This window comes from Colletotrichum paranaense (assembly GCF_030867605.1).
Source record: "Colletotrichum paranaense strain IMI 384185 chromosome Unknown Scaffold_10.1, whole genome shotgun sequence".
Classification (NCBI taxonomy): domain Eukaryota; kingdom Fungi; phylum Ascomycota; class Sordariomycetes; order Glomerellales; family Glomerellaceae; genus Colletotrichum; species Colletotrichum paranaense.
The window spans coordinates 1,399,306-1,419,534 of NW_026848968.1; the positions used below are offsets into that span (position 1 = coordinate 1,399,306).

The following is a 20,229-nucleotide window of genomic DNA, read 5'->3' on the forward strand; positions in this document are numbered from 1 at the left end:
GACCCCAGCGCTTCGGTCGGTTCTACCAGCTGCTGCATATTTGTCTCGCCATCTTTAGGGACGAATTTTCGCCCGCATTTTCTCTATTTGATCGCCATTGTGGGTTCTCATTGGTGTCCTTGATTGCTCAGCTCACTAAGATGTCTTCTACTCTCTACCCCGGGCGCGGATGATGCGGGACACAATCCAGTTTCTCGGTCCGAACTTCAGTCTATCCCAGAACTCCAGTGTCTCAGTCCTAGGGCTGAGCCGTAGCGGCAGTCATGGAAGCCAAGGAAATTAAACTCAAAGCTAAAGATGCGTTAAGAATGTGACCTGCCTGTCTAAAAGCGCAGCTGGTGTTATGCCTGGCAAAAATGTCACGAGGACGGAGAGACGCCTCAATGGCCAGCCTTGGCGCAAGTCTGGGCTCTAGGATGGCTCTACAATTTGGTATTAGTAGGTTATGGAGTGGCACACGACTGCCGCAAACATCCAATACGCTCCAGGGTATTCGAGCGAATGGCTGTTGTGGCGCAATAGCATTGATATGTCAATGAGAAAGCTGCATTCCCCGCCGGAAAAGATGACCTCGAATGTGACCCGCCTGTAGAGAATCTAGCCAAATTTTGCGGAATACCGCTTGTTGGCATCGTGGAATGAGGCAACATATAGCACTGAAACAACAATTACGACATGTTTGCCCGTAGCCATCTTTGCTGCTTCTGCTGGAATGATCAGCAGCTCTGTGAAGTGACTTCAACACCGTCGAAGCATTTGCCTCGGGTGGATCGCGGAATAGGAGCTGCGGGGAGCTTTTGTCTACATATCTCAAGACATTGTTCTCCATATGAGGAGGTTGTCAAATCCGCCTATCACAGCAGACGACGTCGGAGATGGATCGAAGCACTGCGGCTGAAGCACCGCCAACGTCTGTGGCTCAAAGAGACAGGCTTGGCAGAAGCTGTTCAGCTCGTTCATCTACCCAAGCTGCCAGCTTTCCCCGCATGTGTGAATCAAAATGCCGAATGCATCCAGCCTTACTCTGCTAGCAGCGAGCGTGGCGTATTCCAGCCATCTGGTTGAAGAGACCCTCTTCAAACGGTTTTGGATAGCTCAAGCGAGTTCTGGAGATGGTCCACATGAAGCGTATAATAATGATCGGCACGGTCTTCCCATCTTGAGATGTCTCTGCTCAAATTCAATATTGAAAATAACCATTGGAGTGAATTCGAGTTGACTTCAACATGAGATTCCTTTCCTTCATCTGTCTCCTATCTGGGCCGTTATCCTGGGTGTCTGCGCAAAACTTCAGCAACTTGTCAACTTCTGATGCTCCAGCATCTTCTGTCTCCAGGCCGCCAGTGCCAGTCAGCTCTCCAGGTCAGTACAAATAGTGAAAGGCCCTTAAGGCGGACTCGCTGCTTTATGTCTTGTTGTGCGAGACTTTGCTGACATGAGAGCATATAGAACCAGCCGCTCCTCCATCCGTAAGCACCAGGCCCAACACACCGCAAGAGGCTTCTTCCGTAGCAAGACCACCCGTATCAGAAGCTCGTCCAAGTTCAGCGCAGCCTTCTATTCAAATCATCAAGCCCTCCTCTGCGAATGTAGAGGTTACATCTAAGGCTGCTCCTGCATCATCTGCTGTGCCTGCCTCTCCCAATTCTCCCAAAGAAGTAGCGTCTTCGGTCCAAGTCAGCGTGTCTGGTCAAGCGGTCCCTTCGAGAGGGATAACAGACTCGAGGGAAGCTCCTTCATCTAGAGTAATTGTACAAAGCGGCGAAGCATCAGCAAGTATTCCAAACTCGAATTCAGCACAGCGCAGTTCTCAGGCGCAATCCAGCGTACCCAGAGGTCCCGGTAGCTCTACGTTAGTCCAGGTCCAGGGATCAGGAACCACTGCACTTAGTGCCCCTCAAGCGTCAGGCACTCGGGCAGTTGATGACCCGGGCAATGTTGCATCGACTCAAGTGTAAGTGCTTCTTGATACCTTAGTAATTCTTGCTAAATTGAAAAGGTCTCGAACCGGCTCTCTTGGTGCCGGTCAAGCTACTTATACAGTCTCATCGCCAGAGCTAGCTACTACGGCCTCCTTTGCCGCTCAACCATCGGACAGCTTCCAAGGTGTTAACGAAACAGCAATTCTGGCGGTCCCAGAGTCTCAAGTTGTCACACCTCCCGATAAATCAACGATTGAGCAGTTTGAAGCCGAGCTCAATGTCAATGTTCCGGCAAAGTCGATAAATAATAACAATGCCCGGGCGCTGGCGATCCTTGAGACGGCGTATTTCGAGTACTTTGCCAAAAAGGACCCTGCTCCTGTCGACATGGGAAAAATCTCCATCCCAGCCAATATTTCCGAGTGCCAAAATTTATACTCTCAGAGATTGGCAAGGAGAAAGGCCTTCGTTGACAACGTATTCGACTGGATACCATTAGTATCACGGGACCTCCGAGGCTTTAGCAATTGCAAAGCAGTTGACTCTATGGAAGTTGGAGTATATTTTCATTATATGAGAGCCTCTTCGACCGCCGAGAAACCAAATGAGCTGGAGTCGAGGGTGAAAGGACAGGTAAGCTCTTACTCATCTATTGTAGAGATTGTCAGAGTATTGGAACTGAAGGTGTGTAGATCGATGTCCTGAACGAGGCTTTGGGAGCAGTGAGGATCAACTTCCGCTTTATGGCACTCAATTGGTGGGAGCCAAAGGCAAATGAGGACTGGTCAAGAGTAACCAGACAGGAGGCTAAATTATTAGACTGGCAACGCCGCACACGCGCGCCTGGAAAGCTAACATTGACCGTTTGGATTATCAATGGGTTGCGAAGCAGTGAAAAGAATGACCAGGAACTCAACAGCGTAAGGCCATTCCAACTAACTTCCTGATCATGAAAGAAAACAATGACTAACTCTTGATTATCATCATGCATAGTACGTCACGTTCCCAAACCAGCAGCTCGATGAAGCAGACGGTATTGTAATTGAAGAGGCGCATGTTCAGGGAGGCGACGCCACAACACTTGTTCACGATGTTGGTCACTGGTTTGGTCTCGGTCATACGTTTAATGAGATCGGCCAGGAATGTCTCATTCAAGATGGATTGACAAACGCGACCCAGACCTCGGGTAATCGTGACGTGGTTTATCAATGCTCGCAGGTAACATGTGTTGGTGGTCCAGCGGTTGAGATCAATAACTACATGAGTGTCAGTGTCCTGCCGCCCTCATATTGGACTCAAAGAAGAGCACTAACGGATAGCTTTTGGTTGGAGAACAGTACTCCTCGTGCCGTGGCAAAACACCGCAGAACGGCTTCACCACTGATCAGAAGGCGCGGATGTTTGCCAATGCGCTTGAATTCAGGCGCGGGTACGAAGCGGGAGAGTGCATGCCGGACGGGAAAGCGGCCGTGGGAAAGAGGTCTAGCATGCAGGATCTGCTCGATGGGAAGTGCCCGGATGTTAGCAAGCAGGCAAACATTCTCATGAACACCCCGCATAGCTCGTGGTCACCTGTCGTCGGACGTCTAGCTAAGAAGATCTTGATGCCGATAACCTTAACATGGACAGTTGTGTTTTGGTTCCTCTGATGCGGCCCCAGGCCTGCTAGGGTAATTTAGAGGGAGCGACATTGGACTTTGTTTTGCAAGATAATGAAGAGAGACCGAGTAATGGTATTAAAAAACTTGTATTGCTTTTGACTTGAACTACATGCCCGATGTCAAACACATGACTTCGGGCAATAAACCTCCGTATGGTGGTGCAGAAAACTTCAATCATCCACCATCAACCATGAATCGTTTCGTTCCGGCTTTTCTCATGAACGTACAAAGAGTCCACCCATCTATCTTTGCAGATAGCACCGGGCGAGCTCTACTTCCAAGAGCCATGTTTCCAGTGGTCTGGTAGCTTAGATGGCAAGAGCACCGAGAACCAGCATGGCAAGACCGCCGATGGGGGCAAGGCCAGCAGCGCCAGCCTGGACGGCGGAGGTGGTAGCGGCAGCGGTACCGGAAGCGGTGCCAGAGGCAGAGGCGGTGCCGTTGCTGGCGCGGGTAGAGGTGACGACAACGCTGCTGGCGGAGGGAGAGGCAGTGACGGTCACGGCCGTGGTGGAGGCAACGGAAGGCATGCTGGCGGGGGGGACCGAAGAGGCAGCAGAGGCAGCCGAGGAGGCAGCGGCCGAGGAGGAGGCGGAAGCTGAGGCAGATATGCCAGAGCCGGCGGAAGCGGCGGCGCAAAGCTTGTCGGAGGCGGGAAGGACCTGGTCTGTTGATAAGTGAGGTTAGCCTTCTGATGATACTACTTTGGTAGTACATAGGAATGGATGTAGACATACTCAGAGCAACGTCGGCACCGCAGGCTCCGACGACGCAGCCAGTGGCGGCGGCCTGGATGGCAGACTTGTTGGCGGGCTCGCAGGAACAGACGTAGTCGCCCGCCTTGCAGCTGGTGGCCGAGGCAGTGGCGTCCAGCAAGCACTGACGAGCGCACTCGGGGATGATGGTAGGGTCAACCTGGGCGGCGACGACAGCGGCCAGGGCAGCGAGAGCATACGCGTACTTCATTTTGATAATTGTTGCTTGTTGGTGGGTTGTGAGTGTAAGGTGGTAGTGGGTATCAGGTGTCGGTATGAAAGACAAGCGAGTGTGGATGAAGCAGAGGAGAAGAGAGAGCCTGAGAAAACCTGAGGGAGAGCAGACTTTATGTAGATAGAAGCCGGAGTAGAGGGTACATGTGGTTGCACCCTGATGCCTTCGGCTGTATGGGTATAGGCGGGATGTTCGGACTGGGATGACTTCGAGGTTCATAACGGAGAAGGAATTGCATGGACCTAGTTGGCGAGCCTAATAACCAAGGTTCTCAGGGCTGGGACGGGGCAAACGACTAGAAGTGGGCTTACATCCTGGAGAGCATGTACAAGCAGTTGTAGCGAGTCCAGTGACTACTACTGGCAAGCAACTGAAGTAGTCACAGAAAACCCGGATGGATGAGGACCTCCGTCAGTAGAGTTACTGCGCAAGCAAGTCAAGAATCTGGGGGAAAGTGGATAGCTGAGAGACCCTGGTCGTGAGAAGTGGTTGCTAGGTCCGAATGGGGTCGGCATGTGCATGCGCGTTGCAACGGTATGATGAAAAAAGAAGAGAGCGAGAACAGGGCCTACCTCGTAGTCGAAAGTTCCCCGCGCGTACCCGACCTTCGAGTGGTCTGCAGGCCTCAGGGCTGCGCCGGTGATCGTATAGAGCAAAGGCGAGGGTTGCAGAGGAGCAGGGGGTGTGGACGGGTGGGAATACCGGATTGGACAGTGTCCTCCGTTAGGACGGGGATCTTCTTGGGTCAAGGCGAGGCCGGGGAAGTGGGCTTTTTTGACCTCTATTGCCTCTTAGCTAAGTTCCGAATCCTGGCCATTATGGCGCGAGGGCGCGTATTGGAGAAAAAGTGGTGTCTCTGTGTGTGTAAAGGCCGCAGGTTGTGCTCGGTACTCATCTCGTTGGACATGTGAAGAAGGAGATCGATTCCCCATCAGGGGAGTGGCATGATGCAGATGGACATGGGCTTTGCAGTGTTGGGAAGCTGGACTTTTGTATGTTCGGTCGGGCGTAATTTCGGAGCCAATCCACTCATCTTAGTAGTTAGCTGACATGGCGCTGCGCTTCAATAAGCGTTGAATCCCATGACTGGTGAAATTGTGTATGGGATCTGGCGGACGTGCAACACTTGTGGTGACATGTATTATCGAGTCAATTGCTCTCGGAAATGGAGAAATCTCCGTAGCTGGGATCAAATTTCTCTCCTCCTTTCCACTTTCCAGGCCAAATCCGGGGTGACTGGGGACAATGGCGGGAGCATCTCTTGGCTGCTTGTCACGCTATTGATGGGGGAAATCGAAAAGTTACCATTGGCCAAGCGTCTCTAGAGAATCAGAAGTAAGACGAGCTGAAGTCCGGAGCTGTCAGATGAACCTCTGGCCATGGTTCCTCGTGAAGTAAGTTTTGGGGGCTTCTAGACTCTGCAAAGTTAATTGAGAAGATGATGATGGTTCCTGGACTTCCTTGACCAAGGCCACATTGCCACATGCGGGATGATATTGGACTGTTTGTTGGGTGGCACAAGCGCACTCGGAACTATAGCTCCAGTCTTTGCCCGTATTGAACCATCTAGAACACCTTGGTACCACTTCATAAAGGCCATTGAAGACGCCATCCCAATCGTGTTGCCTCTGCTTCCGTAGAGGGATCTGGGCGACTTGGTGATTATGCGAACTCTGTTAGCTTGATTGGCCACTTTTGCCCGTCCAAGTCCATAATGCGGATACGCAAAGGTCGCGCGTTTCGGTAACTCAAGCTGAAAAAGGTTTGCCAATCCATCCACGTCTGGCGCCCTAAGGTCAAGAGAAAGATGGTGGCACCAGACATACAATCATACCCGGAACGACAGACAAGAAGGCAGACACAGGCAAGATAAGGTGGGCAGATGCAGGAACACCACGGCAGCCACAAGCAACCACCGTGATCCCCCTCTCTCTGGTATCCCATCGAGGTAACACCCGTGTGTCATGTCTGCCTTGATTGGGTCAATCTCACCACACCAACCCAGGCTCTGCACCCTTCGCGTCCGTTTGACGACGTGGACAAGGACAAATTTTAGCTTGGACGAGGCCCAGGAAGGGGAGGGCCACATCGCAGCTTGTCTGGGGAGATGCCAATTTCCCCCGCACGAAGCCATTCCCTTGTCGGAATGGCGCTGCCTGGGTGCCCCTGTCCCTGACTGCTGCAGTGCTGCTTAGATGCAAGCCTGCCGAGGTGAAGCTGCTTCCTTTTTACGTCTTTCTGCAGGAAAATATCGAAAAGTGCGGCAAGCAGACGAAGAAGAATGAAAAAGCATCTGATTATGGCACATTTGTACCTTACGCTCCATAGATTGCTGACGTTGGCGACGGATCAGGCTCCATGCCATATTTGCTTCTGTCACATGTAGGTAGATACATCGTGACACTTGACATTTGACATTGACGTTGACGTTGACACTGACAAGACTGATAGAAAAACCAATCCATCATTTCCTTTCTTTCCGTGGATGGATTTGACCGCGGTTTGACCTTTGATGAGAGATCCTCGTCTCATCAACGGCTGACCGCTTTTGATTTAACTCTAAACCAGAGCGAGCGGGAACAGACGACCACAACGAGGGCCCCGATGCTGCCTTTGCCGGTTCTTTAGCTGGTTGGAGTTGGAAAGAGCCCAGTCCGGTCCTTTTGCTGGGGCGGTACAGGGGTTCGCTGGCGGATATGGCTCGAGTTGCGCCAGAGATCGGCCGAACAAGCCGGCTGCCCCCTCCCGCCCCCAGACCTCCTCCCCTTCTGTCTTCCTCTGACCGAGACCTGAGCCAAGTTCCTAGCGCGAATTGGTCTCTTCCTCTCGTGAAGAGATGTTGATTGCCACCGACACATACTCGCTGTACAGTAGCCCATCGTGGTGTGGCGTCAAGTAGCTTGGGAAGAGCTTAAGGTTGCGCCAAACTTCATCTTGCATCACACATGGCGCTCTACCTCCAGGATGCTTGTTCAGTGTTCACCTCGTTGGCCACGAAGCTCCGCGCGCGACAGTGGACGCCCTAGGCCGTAGCTCTATGAACGGCGCGTGTCGTACCTGGGCGTGCGTGCGTGCGAAGCCATCTGAGAAAGATCTGCCTACCTCATCTCGCCTCGCGGCACTGACGGCAGAACGGTCTGTGAACAGATGGTCGCTCCCTGGCCTGCCTAGTTCTGTGGGGATGAGACTTCGAGCCACTGATATTCCCTCGCTGGTATTGATGAAGAACGTCTCTCCTCAATTCTTGCTGAGATTTCCCACGAGTCGACTCTATGGAAATTGAAAGGCAACGTGGTTCACAGCCAGTCGCGTAAGTCTTGTGATGATGCAAATTTCGGCAAAGAATAGCCTAGAGTCTGCTGTGGCGAATGGTGAACTTTCCCGTCGCGTTTGGCTTTTCCGCGCCGTTGTTGGTTGCCGCGTCTTTTACCCCCCCCCCCCTAACTAGCAAGCGTCGCACCAGGCGAATTGGTGTGTTTCCAATGACCCGTCTAACAATGAGACTTGAGAGGGGATCGTCAATGTCCAAGAATTTCCGAGCTGAAGCCCCCGAGGCTGCTTGTGACCGGCGAGGCGACTCGACGTCGGCGCTTAGTGCCTTGTTTTTTCGTATGGGAGGAGAGAGGGTAACGTCGGCTGCGACCCGAATGGAATCTCAGTCTTGCGACAGCCGTTCGGGCGGTTTGATGCCGGCTCGCATTGATTGCTGAGGTCTTTTGGTCTTGTTTTCGTGCCTTTTCTTTTTCTCCTGAAAGCAGCTCAGATTGACAGTGCCCCGATCTCGTGCATCCCATTGCTTTTCCATTTCAACGGCGGCCATCGGCCGGGGCCCAGGACATGGTCCGCATACTTCTCCGCAGAGTCGCAGCGGATTTCTGGGCCCAGATGCACTCTTTGCTTTCACAAGAGGCCGGGCATTGTCCGACGCTTGACGTGGCAGTTCTTTTCGATTGCTTTGGACTTTTCGTTCGGGCCGTTTGCAATACATATGTTTCGAGAGCGCCTGATAGATTATTGCTTATTCTTGAAGTCATGCGTAGATATGCTCGCAGTCTTGTCGGCAACTGCAAAGGCCGCCGAATCCGCCGAAGTCGCACGCCGGAAATTGGTTAGGAACATCAACGCATCGCTTTGCGTCTAGTTCAGCTGTCGTGAGAGGGCTAGGGGAACCCAACCGACTATCAATGTAAAGATTGACAAGTTTAGAAAGTCGTCTAATTGCAAAAGGAAAACTGGGTAGGCACGGCTCTTAAATGCAATTGAGGAGTCTTTGAGCACCTGATGTGAGCACGACATTCGCTGGGTTGATGAGGTCAGCCATCAAGCAACGCGACACTTCGAGGGTTTGCCGACCACTACGTGGAGGCTACTTCATTCAAATTACTACGGTAAAGCCATGCGGCAGGCATGACGGAAGTCCATTGAGGGGACCCCGAGACGGCCTTCGGTGACAATGACGATACCACTCACTACCTCTGAACGGCGGTCTCCAGTTTTGAGCTAGGGACAGTGAAGCTACATCTTTTTTTTAATTAGCAAATCAAACTGCTTCAAAAGTTCGGAGCCTATGGTGAGGGAGATGGCAAGTAAACAAATCTTCTACTAAGATGATCTACCTCGACCTTTCCATTGTGATTCGGCACCTCTCAGCACTATATACATCAGTGAACCGAGAGCAATTTCCAATTGCATACCGATATCGCCGGTTCGTACTGCCATGGGTACCTCGCAGTATCCTTAGAAGGAACGATCAGTCCGAAAGAACAACAGAGCGATGCCAAGGCCGCGAATCCAAGCGGGAGTGCCTTTGGATTATCCCAGTCAGAGATGTTGTACGCAGAATACCGGCCCCAACGAAAACGGAAGTGCTCAGTAAGCGCGATACTAGTGTACGAAGCCGTCCAGTAGCCAACGACGCTCAGGAAGTTCGATAGAGAGTTGTAAAAGTTGGAGCTGGCAACAATTGAGATGAGCACAATGATTGCCACAATAAGAAGCGAGTATATATACCGGGGAAGGCGACTGAGAATCGGATGAAGAGACTGAGAGCTAATAGAGAGCGAATATAGTGTGCAGGCTGTGAGACCAAGCACAGGAACGCCAACAGGACCGAGACGAACTTTCCAAATCCTCCTAGAGGAGTGTTCATGGCATTGATGATACCACCAACGGAGTAGAGACCGTAGGCCTGAGCCCAAAGCTCGTTTGCTGGCACAGCGGCACCTGCAGCGGCACCTAGAATGAGTAGCAGAATTGAAGGGACACTGTACCCTACGTACACGCATAAGAAGATCTTGATTCTGTTGTAGATGGCGTAAGCCTAGTCCAGTCTCGGTGATGCGCAAGTCAAGACCTACCTTGGCATGGATGGGTCGATGTAGACGGCGAAGTCCGATACCAACGGAGCCTAACTAGTACACAGACTTGCACACGCAGCGGCAAACGTCAAAGACAGTCCTTGGTGAACTCGCAACAGTCTCGGCACCCGCACCAGCAAGCGACTTGCCACTGATACCGGCAACAATGACGAGAGCAACAAAAGATGGAGCTCACAAGTATTGATCATTGTAATGCAGATACTTATGGCCCAAGAAGGATATGGGCAGTGCGCCAACAACACTGATTGTGATACCTACAATCAAGCTAAGGTCGCCTTCAGAACCAGCCGTGAGAGTCTACCCACTGACAATAGATGTCATGATGGTGTAACCGATCAAGGTGCCGATTTGTAGCAGCGCAATGTCGATGGAAAAGTAGTAGCTGACTTCCGAGTTAGCTACAATGAAAGAAACGGTCATCAAGCGTGAGATTGAGTAATACCAGAAGTAGTATCTAGTCTGAACCATTTGACTCATGCCAGTCTTCGGCCCCATCATTCCCATCCAGGCAACGGGAAGGATGAATAGGAGGGTGCTTAGCACGATGACTACTGTAACAACAGTAGGATCTAGTCCAAGCTTAGGGTTCCGGATATGCCAGTGGTCATACTGATGGTATTCATCAGTTTGGCGAACTGTAGCAAGTCTTACGCGCGGAGGTGCGATAATTCAGGAAGAAATTTCGAAACATACGGGAGGGTAGTGCAGTTTGCAGTGAGCCACAACATGAATAGTTTAAAAGTATCCCTGTCGCTTCTCTCTTCAATCGGAACAGGTGCCACGCCTTGAGTCTCAGCAGAGTGCAAGAAGGCGTTCCGTAACCTGGTAAGCCAGTCCTTCGATGGGAGGCTCTGAGAGCCTGCTTCGAGATAGACATTGTCGACGTTCTCGTCGAGCCTATTATAAAGGTCGACTGAATGTGTCTTTTCGTGTCTTGTGGTCATCGTTTCTACGCGTGTGAGGCAGGTGAGAATCTCAGTTGGCTGGATGGCACAGCTGCTAGGAGCATATTGCTGGATCTTCCCGCGACTCAGTCTCAGAGGCAAGGCGCGAACGCTTCTTTATAATGTCTAGTACAGTTGAATGTCTCTCTATACTTTGTGCATCATTGGGCGCGGCATATCGAGGTCTATCCTACACAGCGAGGGGCACGTTAATCATCTTCGGATGATAACACGGATTAGTACATCGGCGTGCGCCAATCTATTAACCCTTCCCCCAGGATGCTCCATTCCCAAGATAAAACAATGCTATTATCTTATCATCGCAATCATTTGGTAGCAGATTGAAGTTAGGTATCCTGTCAAGTAAAGACATGACACCGGTTGCGTAAACACTAGGTCGTGTACGGGCTGGGGATGAGAAGATAACCCCCACACCTTACCGTGCGGAAGATGAATTCCGCAAGATCGTTTTCCTTGAGACAAGTCAGTCTCCAGCTTCAAATCCCCAAAGATTTGACCATCTTTGAATAAGCCAGATAAGAAGGCTGGATCGCAGATATTGAGTAGAGATAGGCTAGTCTCTAGCATCCTGCCGACTTGTTGATTTTTAGATACCGATGCCGTTCTACTACCTATATTACAATGTCAACACATTGCGCGATAAATTTGGCTTCGGACAAACAGGGAGTTTGAGCGCGACTCAAAGCATTCTGACAACGTTGTGTCGTTTTATTTGATAAAGAAGAATGGCACGCTTTGATAGTTCAGTGCCGTCAATCCATTTAAGCAATAATCTGACCTCGCAGAACAAGACCTTAAGGCTCATCAATACTAATATTCAACTGTCCGATAGTCGTGATTCTCAAGCTCTTTGACCTACGCATCAGGCTTCACAGCCGCCCTCTGTCTTTACCTACGAGTCGACCGAGTGTTATTATGTATCGATTAAGTGACACATCTACCATATATTTAAGAAATCATAATGGTTAGGTTGATTCCCACGTTTTAGTGCTGAGAGTCTCCTGTGAGTCATCCAGTCGTCGTGGGTTCAGCCTACTGATGCCCCTGAGGTATCTCATCAATGTCTCCGCTCCAGAGGTGTCGAAACATCTACTTTGTGCTATATGATGTGTCGAGATAATCGTAGGGGTTGAGTGAAGTGCATCGACGGTTTGTTTGTAGTTGGCTGGTAGACCACGGCTTCAAAAGTGCAAAAATGCTCCTCATCATCAAAGGCATGTTCCCACACCGAGGTTCGAACTCGGGTCTCTCCGGAACGCTTTCACGAGACTGAAAGCGGAGTATCCTAACCACTGGACTATATGGGATATCGTCTAGGTATCCCGATGAACTGGAGTGATCGAGCGATGTGGTCATCAGATATCAGAAGTAGGGAGTGCGCGCGAAATTTGCTCCTCTGGGAATTCACGCTTGCGCGAGAATCAAATTCGGTGAGAGGAAATAGAGTCGTCGTCACGACTTCTAGGGTGTGCGTGACCACAGCTTCTGGAGTTGCCAACTTGAAAGCTTGGCCTTTTCAAGAGCTACAGTACAAAACATGGACCTGCTTCAGTGGAGGAAGACATCGCAGCCCCGGAGCCTCTCTCAAATTGCTCATTACTAGTTTCCATATATGTCTTTGACATGTCCTATCAAAATGCTCAGTAAGTATGTTCTCTTCTGGTTAGCAACGCAGAGCTCTTAGGTATTTCAGTCACGACTCCTTTGAGGAATATCGACTGCCTTCAAGTTATTCGTATTTAGAGTTGAGTGTCTAGCAATAGCCCACAACCATTTAATCACTCTAAACCAACTGGTATCCTTTGCTCTTCCACAATCCGCCACTGGCCGTCTGCTAGCTCATACTTCCTCCTAAACACCTCATCCTTGTATAGAACAACCTCTTTATTGACCAGAACTGCACCAGCATGATCGTCGACTCTCCAGTCGTTTTCTGCACGGAGGTCTTGGCTGGTCTTTGAAATGGCGGCGAACAATTTGGTATCCCAAATGCCATCCCGGCGGGGAAAGTCCTTGAGCAGACGGTGAGCCTCTTTTCTAACGTCTGCATCGACACAATAGATGCTCGCAGAAAGAATGGCCCAGCTCGGGCTGGTTTCCATAGTAAAAACCTCCCTGGATGGGTCCATATTTGATTGTCCCTCGAGAACGATCCTACTCATAGCGAGTATCTCACTAAATTCCTCTGTCGACTCGACTAGGACTTCTGTGTTTGTGTATTGAGAGCTCTTCACAGAAATGACGAGTGACTTGTATAAAAGCTGAAGGCTCAACTTTTGTAGGCTTGCTCGATCATTGTGCACTGCCTCTGTCGGAGACCTTGTGATTGATAACGCCTCGAATCGGACGTGCCACCGGTCGAGGATGCCCATGTATCTCTTCACCTGATGTTTCGGGATCTTTGTCAGGTTTGAAGGAGTCCCGAGGTCTTCAAAATGCAATGCTGAATGCATCTTTGTTTGATATATAATGAAGTGTTGGATGACCTCCCACCACCGATGAGCCTCTGAAAGCGTTGCAAAGCTCTTTGGCAGCTCGTCGACTGCATAGCGACTTCTTCTTCCGCGGCAGCACCAAGGCACCCAGGTCTCAGTCTCAGTCGGGTGATATCCATTCATGGTCCATGATGACAAGGTGAAGCGCTGGAATCCCGAGATAACCTCATCAATCAGCTTTGGAGGGCATTCTCCACTCACGCCCTGTTTCATCACTTGATCTAGCATACTGCATCCATGATTTATATGGGTGAGCGCAGCTAGATGGTTGCCCTGTATGGCTTCGAAGGCGACGAAGAGAATACAGGAGAGGAGAGCACGAGCGATACTTCTCTTTGATGATGCGCTGGATCGAATGATGTGAATGGCTCTTCCATAATGTTGCAAAGCATCCTTCATGAATGGACCCGCGCCACCGGTGCGTTGTAGGCGACTATCGCTGCCCAAAGTGACTGCGCCAATGGCAAACGCTGCGTGTCTGATGGCCGGCTCTTCACGGGCAATTTGTGGTATGAGCTGTGTGATGAGATCCGACGGAAACAGAGTAAACTGCTTGCTGAATGTCATCCAATACTCGAATTGATCTTTCTCGAGTTGTGCAGTGAACATGTACATCTCGTAGTTGGGTCGAATGAGCAGTGGGCGGTATTCCTGCAATCTACGTTCATTTCCCGTGGACTTTGGTGCGTATCCTTCGCAAGTTCGCTTTGATTTGCCGCAATTTAGACAGGATGGCTTCCCCTCATCGCAACGGATGCGTCGTTTTCTAATGATTGCGTTAGCTCGCTGCATCACAAGCATCGGTGAGAATTGATCGGAACGCATATCTCAGATGCGGTTGTTGTGTCTTCATGTTGCTCGTAACTCACTTGCATGTGATACAGCCTGCCCGAGACTTCGGAGCTTGTCTCCGGCGGTTTACCTTCGGCCGGTCCCTGAGGGCAAAGCTGAGGATCTGGGGCGCCGAAACCGGGGCCACCGGCGCCATTGGCTTTTGAAGAGCTCTATCTGCCATGGAAGGTCGAGCTTATGCTTTTCTGGTAAAACCGTGGAGTCGATGCTGGCGTTACCAAGGGCTTCGCACTCCCCGGCTCTGGGACATTCAATGGAGAATTTAGAGCGACGTGAAAGAGGAGCGGTAGGGCTGACATTTAAAGGTTGCCGCTACAATAGAGATGCCTCCTGTCAAAATAGGCTAAGCAACCGATCGCGACCCCAACCGCCTCGCTTGTCCACCCACATCCGTCGATTCCAGCGTATGCAGCATAATTCGGCCTTCAGATGTTCCTTCAACGGCACCAAAATCTGACCCTTGACTCAGCTGCCCTATTAGAGACGCGGAAGCGAATTGACTGGAGCCATGTCGCGTCAGCTTACCACATCACCTGAGTATCATCTCCCAACGAGGAGTGAGGATTTGCAGCTAAACGCATTTTCCACCGAAAGAATATCGAGCTCTAGCAGCTTTATTGAGATAGCAGGTAGAAAGCTGTGGGCCATCTTGCCCATACTAGAGCCGGTACCCATGAAAGCACAATCAACGACCACACCAATCCTCACCAAGTGAACTCCAATAGCACGAATTCGATACCAGGGGGAAGGGGCGATGACAAGATCAAGCTGAAATTCGATTGATGCAAGGTCAGAGGAAAAACACGAATATCATTACTCGAGTACGGTACTACAGCATGTTTATATGATCAGCTCCAAACACAGACGTAGCCGTAGTGATACTTCTAAATGAGTGTGTATTAGTGTGCAAAAAGCAGTCCCCCGCAAGAAATTCGTATCAAAGTTTCCATTCAGTAGACATAAAAGACGGCGGTCTCGTCAGGGGAAGCCCTGAGCTTCTCATTGCGCTTCTTCAAGATGATCTTTCCAAGCCAAGCCAGCAAAGCAGTAGCAATGCTGAACGCGGCGCTGCTTGACATGGCGATGACATAACGAGGCTCGTCGCTGCTGGGCCAAAGATATGGGGTCCAAATGAAGCTGACGTTCATGATCATGGTCACCATGGAGATGGCCACTGCCTTTTTCTCTTTTGTTTGGCCACAGACACTGCCGCACCAACCTAGGATCAACTGTTTCCGGAGTCAGCTACAATGGCAAAGTTTTGCAACGATTTTGGAGAGAGAATAATCGCACCGAGTTGACTCCGTAAGTGCCGATGGTGAAGATCACCATGGAGACGTATCGGCCAGCCAAGTTCATTGTGGCAGCGGCTGAAATGAAACCGACAACGGCGACGGCTTTGGACGCGGTGATATGCCATGTGCGCTCATTGAACTTGCCTGATGACCAAGACACAGCAATGGTAACCGCACCAGCAATGAGGTAGGGGGGACAGGTGAGCACGAGGGTGATGGTTGTGTTGAAGCCGAGTGTCTTGACAACGCTTGGAAACTGTTCGAGAACTTGTTGTCAGTCGTCTCCTCTCTCACATGTCGATCACGAGTCATAAAAGCCTTACAAAGTTCTTGAAACCATTGGCAGCCAGATGCATGTGGGCCATCGCACAGAAGATCCAGACCATGGGGTCTTTGGCAGCTTGACGCAGACCGTTCCAGGTGCTGGTCTCGCCCTTATTGGCAACGGTGTCGAGCTCCATACGGTTGTAGGCGAGGTCACGTTCTTCCTGTGTCAACCACTTGGTGGTCTGTGGGAAGTCGGGAAGTAGAAAGAAGCCGATGACTGCAATGACGAACGTAACAGCACCTTGGAGGATGAACAGCCACTTCCAGCCTGCAATGCCCGCGAGGTTATCCATGCCGTGGAAAATTCCGGCAGCAATCAGGCCGGCGAAGGCAGTGGCGAGAATATTTCCGGTGTAGAGGATAGCAATGCGAGTGGCAACCTCTTTTCGGGTGTAGAAGATACTCAGCAAGTAGACAGCACCGGGATAGTATGGAGCTTCGGTGACTCCGAGAAAGAACCGGGTGAGGAGAAGTCCGGTGAAGTCCTTGGAAACTGCAGTGAGAGCGCTAACAACAGCCCAGAGCATCATCATGATTCCCTGGAGACGGGCAACAGATTTAGTATCTCCCTGCGTTCAGAGTCGGGGGCTGTGAAGAAGTACCATATAGCGGCTAGGCCGGGTTCGAGTAAGGAACATATTTGAAGGGATCTGTCCTCTAGTAGGATGGTGTTAGTTAGGTATGAAACAAGTGAACATCGACGAGCATCTTACAGAATGTAACCGACGAAGAGAATCGAAACACAGGTCTGGTACTCTGTCAGATAGAGGCGTTAGCGATATTCTTAACACCACCAACGAATATTGTCAGACGTACGAGAACCAGTTAAATTGAGGTCTTTCTCGAGATCGTTGAGACGAGCCAAAGCAATGGCATTGCGGTCAAGGTACTGTTGCAAGACCCGTTAGTGTGTGTTGACGACGTGGAGGCTCCAAAATGTGGACTTACATTCAGCCAGTACATCGACCATAGCATCGGCTAAAGAAAAGTATTAGTCAGTCCATAGTCACTTGGAGAAGGTATCTGGAGTTTCATATACCATGATCCATCTGTCTAACTTCTTCACAAGAGCGATTTCCTTGGGATCAGTCTTCTCCTGAGCCCCAGAGTAGTCGATCTTGCCCGTGTTCCTTGGAATGGGCTTCTCTGGGTTCTCGTCCTCAAAAATTTGGGGCTCCATATCCTTGACTCTGTCGGCTTCATTATTAGCCGCGGTGTTGGTTTTGGAGGTCATGATTCCGGCTCTTGCTTTGGCAATGACTTCACGGAAGTCCAGACGAGCAACAAAAGAAGTGAGAAGGAAGATATTGATTGAGACTGATGTTAGCAATGCTAAGCTAATTGTACTCTGTCTAGCGAAATTCATTTTCCATTTCCCCACGGGGTCTGGAGCTCTTATGTATTCGTACAAGGCGGGGATGCCCAGACCTTACCCTCGTGGGATGACCTCCAGCCTCCGTCCACGTTGTCCTCCCATGTCGTGCCCGCGATCGACTAGGGGCATGGGCTCGGCGAGTCTTGGGTTGCTTACAACCACACTTGTTCATCACGAAATCTCACTTATTTTGTTTCTGCCAAGTCACGCCCGACATGTTCCGAACACCAACGACCACCCCCTAGTCATTCCCAAGAAGGAGAAGACTTGCCCAGGCGGGCGGCCAGCGATCCTGGAAGCGCGCACAACTTGAGCTGGTGGTGTACGCTCCCAGCTAGCTGCTATCATAAGCGTTGACAGGAGTCACGACGAATCACTTTGTGCTACAGAAGAAAGTTACCAAGAAATACCAAGCTTGGGGAATGTGACATTGCCTTCCTTCTACCCTTGACTGCCCATGTGTCTTGGCAAGTAGTAGCGTGCCTCTCCTCAGTTGCCTCGTGTTATTTTGTTTGCAAAGTAGTGACATAGACTGCCGAGCGAGGGATGAAAATCCCCGGAGGCATGGCTTTTGAGAATGAACGTGGTGGGCCTAATTCTTGGCTCTGCGACTTGATGACTCGTCCCGAGTTGACGACATTATGTTGCTCGTATAGTGATGCAAGTTAGAAGAGGGTGATAGGCAAGACTCCCATACCAGTGCCTCGCCTCGGCCGCCACATTCACTTAAGGACGCCCGCACCCGGTCAAGTCGGGGTGGGCTGTGCATGTGTCTCCGTCCGGGGAAGTGGAAGGTCGGTTTTTGACCTGGGGAAAGTGGGCGCAATCAGTGTCGCGCTAACTCAGCTTTCCCCGCGTTCCTCTTCGCTGGATTGCTTCAGTGCAGGTTGGGCATGGTGGCGTGAGTTCTTTGGGGGAGGGGATCAGGTTCCTGGGTCGAACGACGCAGCTCAAGGTTGGTCGTAGAAGAAGGTGGGCCAACCTAATGATGGTTCCCTGCGTTCTAGAATCCAAACCACCGCCAACAAGCGCTGCCGAGAGTGAAATGCGCTCAGGGCCAGGGAGATGGCGCAGCGCCAAGTAAGGCCAACAAGTGCCAACCTTGTTTCAAGCCTAGTCGACGGAGCAGACGAAATGTAATTCACTAATCATTGACTTGCCCCGGACAGGCTCCGGGTGTTTATCTACGGTGGTGTGCTCACGCACGTTCTTGTATCTATGTTTGCGTTGTTTTCCCAACAATGATAGGTCGTGCCAGACGTAGTTCAAGCCCTCATTCTTGGCGAGGGCAGGCAGGTCGGCTGGTTACGATTTGGCTCGGCACTTGCGTGAAGGGGAAAGCTTCGTTTTGGCGCCGCGCACTAGAATACTTGGAGTCAAGCTAGAAGGTTGATTTAGTTGCTTCCTTGATGACGGGGGCGAACCAATTTGAACGAAGCCTTCCCTGCAGCGCTTCTAGGGCGTCTAGTGCGTTATGATGCGCTGAATACACAACCACTATCACAATCAGAGCGGGCGTAGAAGCTCGCTAAGAAGCTCGTATCACATAGTACATGGGATATTCGAGGCCGTATGCCTCTGTTCAGCGACGTTCAGGTGGAGGATGTCCAGCTTATGTCTGCAAGACGTTGGAGTGACTATATCCGCGGTACCAGTCGAGCAATGCTAATGTTCATGTCCGCTGTCTTCGATGACACCCAATGGACCAACTATCGGTGGCATCCATGTAGGATCGAGTTGCGAGCATAGCAACGCCCAATGCGAATGCAGAAACGCAGGATCGCAGGTGACCATCCACGAAAGGTAGTCTGACCTGCCCACCCTTGCAGACCTGCTCTGGCGTCAAGCAATGAAGGAGGCCCTCGTCGCATTTGTGCGGTCTCAGCTCCATCGGAGTGGGGGCCTCGCAGTGAAATGCCAGAGACAGGACGAACGCCGTGGGGAAGAGGGTCTCATTTGGAGCTTCAAGGGGACAGTACCGGTGGCGCGTCCCCGGAATTGCCCAACACGAGATTGACAGTTGACAAGCGACGCGGCGATGATTCCCCGGATCTCGAGCCCCATAGTGACCCTTACCGGACCCTCTGCTACTTAAACAGTTGGAGTCGAGATAGACTGGGATACTTGTTCGACTCATTCTGGTCGTCGATTCGGGATATCCAGGCGAATTTCCCCAGGGCTGCCAGCTCAGGCCCGATTTAGTGCTTGACCGGCGCGGCGTAGGATTGATTTGTCGGTGACGGCCTATGAGGCATATTCTTCCCCCGGTGTCGTGCTGGTGCACCCCAGGCCCAATCTAAGAACGATCAAATGGATCATCTCTCGACAAGATTGTCTTGGCTGAAAAGTGAAAAAAGGCTATACCCTACTACGGTATGTGTAGCCAAGAGTGCCCAGCGTCAGAAGGCGTAGCTGGGCATGCAGACGCTTGCTCTCGGTGTCTTGGCAAGAGGGGTGCAATCAACACACTGCTGTCCGTAATTACATGTAGGTAGTTGCCCACTAGAAGAACAAAGCCTCACGAGAGCAGATCAAAGTCAGTCAAGAACGGAGGGCCCAAATGTTTTACCAAGTGGAGGGGGAAGCAGACGGAAAAGGTTGAGGTTAATTATATCGCCAGATCTCCCACCCGCGGCACAACTGATTGGAGAGACGCGGTCAAAGCCTGCATTCTCATAGACATGACTTCATGTAGGATGGTCCGGATCATTGGCGTCCTCCCGAGCGAGGTACCCTTAGCCCTAGAACAAGAGACCACCACTTCCCCGCTCATCCCTTGACTACATGTGCATCTTTGGTATGCAGAACGTACGGCTTGCTGGCGAATTGTAAGGGCAACCGGTTGTTTAGCTCTATCAGAAGCTTGAGATCAGGGAATGAATTGTCATGATTCCGCCCCCTCGTCTTCTCCAACTTTACCCCATTCCCACTCTTCCCCCTCTTCGTCCCCCCGTAGTTGGCGCCAAATG

General features: G+C 51.1%; 6 protein-coding genes across 6 annotated transcripts; 2 read left to right on the top strand and 4 right to left on the bottom strand.

Moving 5' to 3' along the window:
* Window positions 1-356: 356 nt before the first annotated feature.
* CPAR01_12161 (uncharacterized protein) lies at window positions 357-539 on the top strand (the record flags this gene model as incomplete). The annotated part of the gene is made up of 1 exon (XM_060496419.1): window positions 357-539. One exon carries the CDS (start codon window positions 357-359, stop codon window positions 537-539), a length of 183 nt encoding a protein of 60 aa, XP_060345204.1.
* Window positions 540-1,226: 687 nt separating this feature from the next.
* On the top strand, window positions 1,227-3,571 carry CPAR01_12162 (uncharacterized protein; the record flags this gene model as incomplete). Its single annotated transcript, XM_060496420.1, has 6 exons — window positions 1,227-1,362; window positions 1,450-1,954; window positions 2,000-2,555; window positions 2,615-2,842; window positions 2,916-3,188; window positions 3,242-3,571. The coding sequence occupies 6 exons, from the start codon at window positions 1,227-1,229 to the stop codon at window positions 3,569-3,571; spliced, it is 2,028 nt and encodes a 675-aa protein (XP_060345205.1).
* A 320-nt stretch (window positions 3,572-3,891) lies between these two features.
* CPAR01_12163 (CFEM domain-containing protein) lies at window positions 3,892-4,549 on the bottom strand (the record flags this gene model as incomplete). The annotated part of the gene is made up of 2 exons (XM_060496421.1): window positions 3,892-4,250; window positions 4,321-4,549. The coding sequence occupies 2 exons, from the start codon at window positions 4,547-4,549 to the stop codon at window positions 3,892-3,894; spliced, it is 588 nt and encodes a 195-aa protein (XP_060345206.1).
* Window positions 4,550-9,234: 4,685 nt separating this feature from the next.
* Window positions 9,235-10,895, bottom strand: CPAR01_12164 (purine-cytosine permease FCY21; the record flags this gene model as incomplete). The annotated part of the gene is made up of 5 exons (XM_060496422.1): window positions 9,235-9,622; window positions 9,679-9,808; window positions 9,849-9,980; window positions 10,257-10,597; window positions 10,645-10,895. The coding sequence occupies 5 exons, from the start codon at window positions 10,893-10,895 to the stop codon at window positions 9,235-9,237; spliced, it is 1,242 nt and encodes a 413-aa protein (XP_060345207.1).
* Window positions 10,896-12,694: 1,799 nt separating this feature from the next.
* On the bottom strand, window positions 12,695-14,236 carry CPAR01_12165 (C6 zinc finger protein; the record flags this gene model as incomplete). The annotated part of the gene is made up of 1 exon (XM_060496423.1): window positions 12,695-14,236. One exon carries the CDS (start codon window positions 14,234-14,236, stop codon window positions 12,695-12,697), a length of 1,542 nt encoding a protein of 513 aa, XP_060345208.1.
* A 977-nt stretch (window positions 14,237-15,213) lies between these two features.
* On the bottom strand, window positions 15,214-17,119 carry CPAR01_12166 (major facilitator superfamily transporter; the record flags this gene model as incomplete). Its single annotated transcript, XM_060496424.1, has 8 exons — window positions 15,214-15,492; window positions 15,557-15,814; window positions 15,882-16,424; window positions 16,488-16,542; window positions 16,599-16,641; window positions 16,702-16,774; window positions 16,834-16,863; window positions 16,925-17,119. 8 exons carry the CDS (start codon window positions 17,117-17,119, stop codon window positions 15,214-15,216), a joined length of 1,476 nt encoding a protein of 491 aa, XP_060345209.1.
* Between the last annotated feature and the right edge of the window lie 3,110 nt (window positions 17,120-20,229).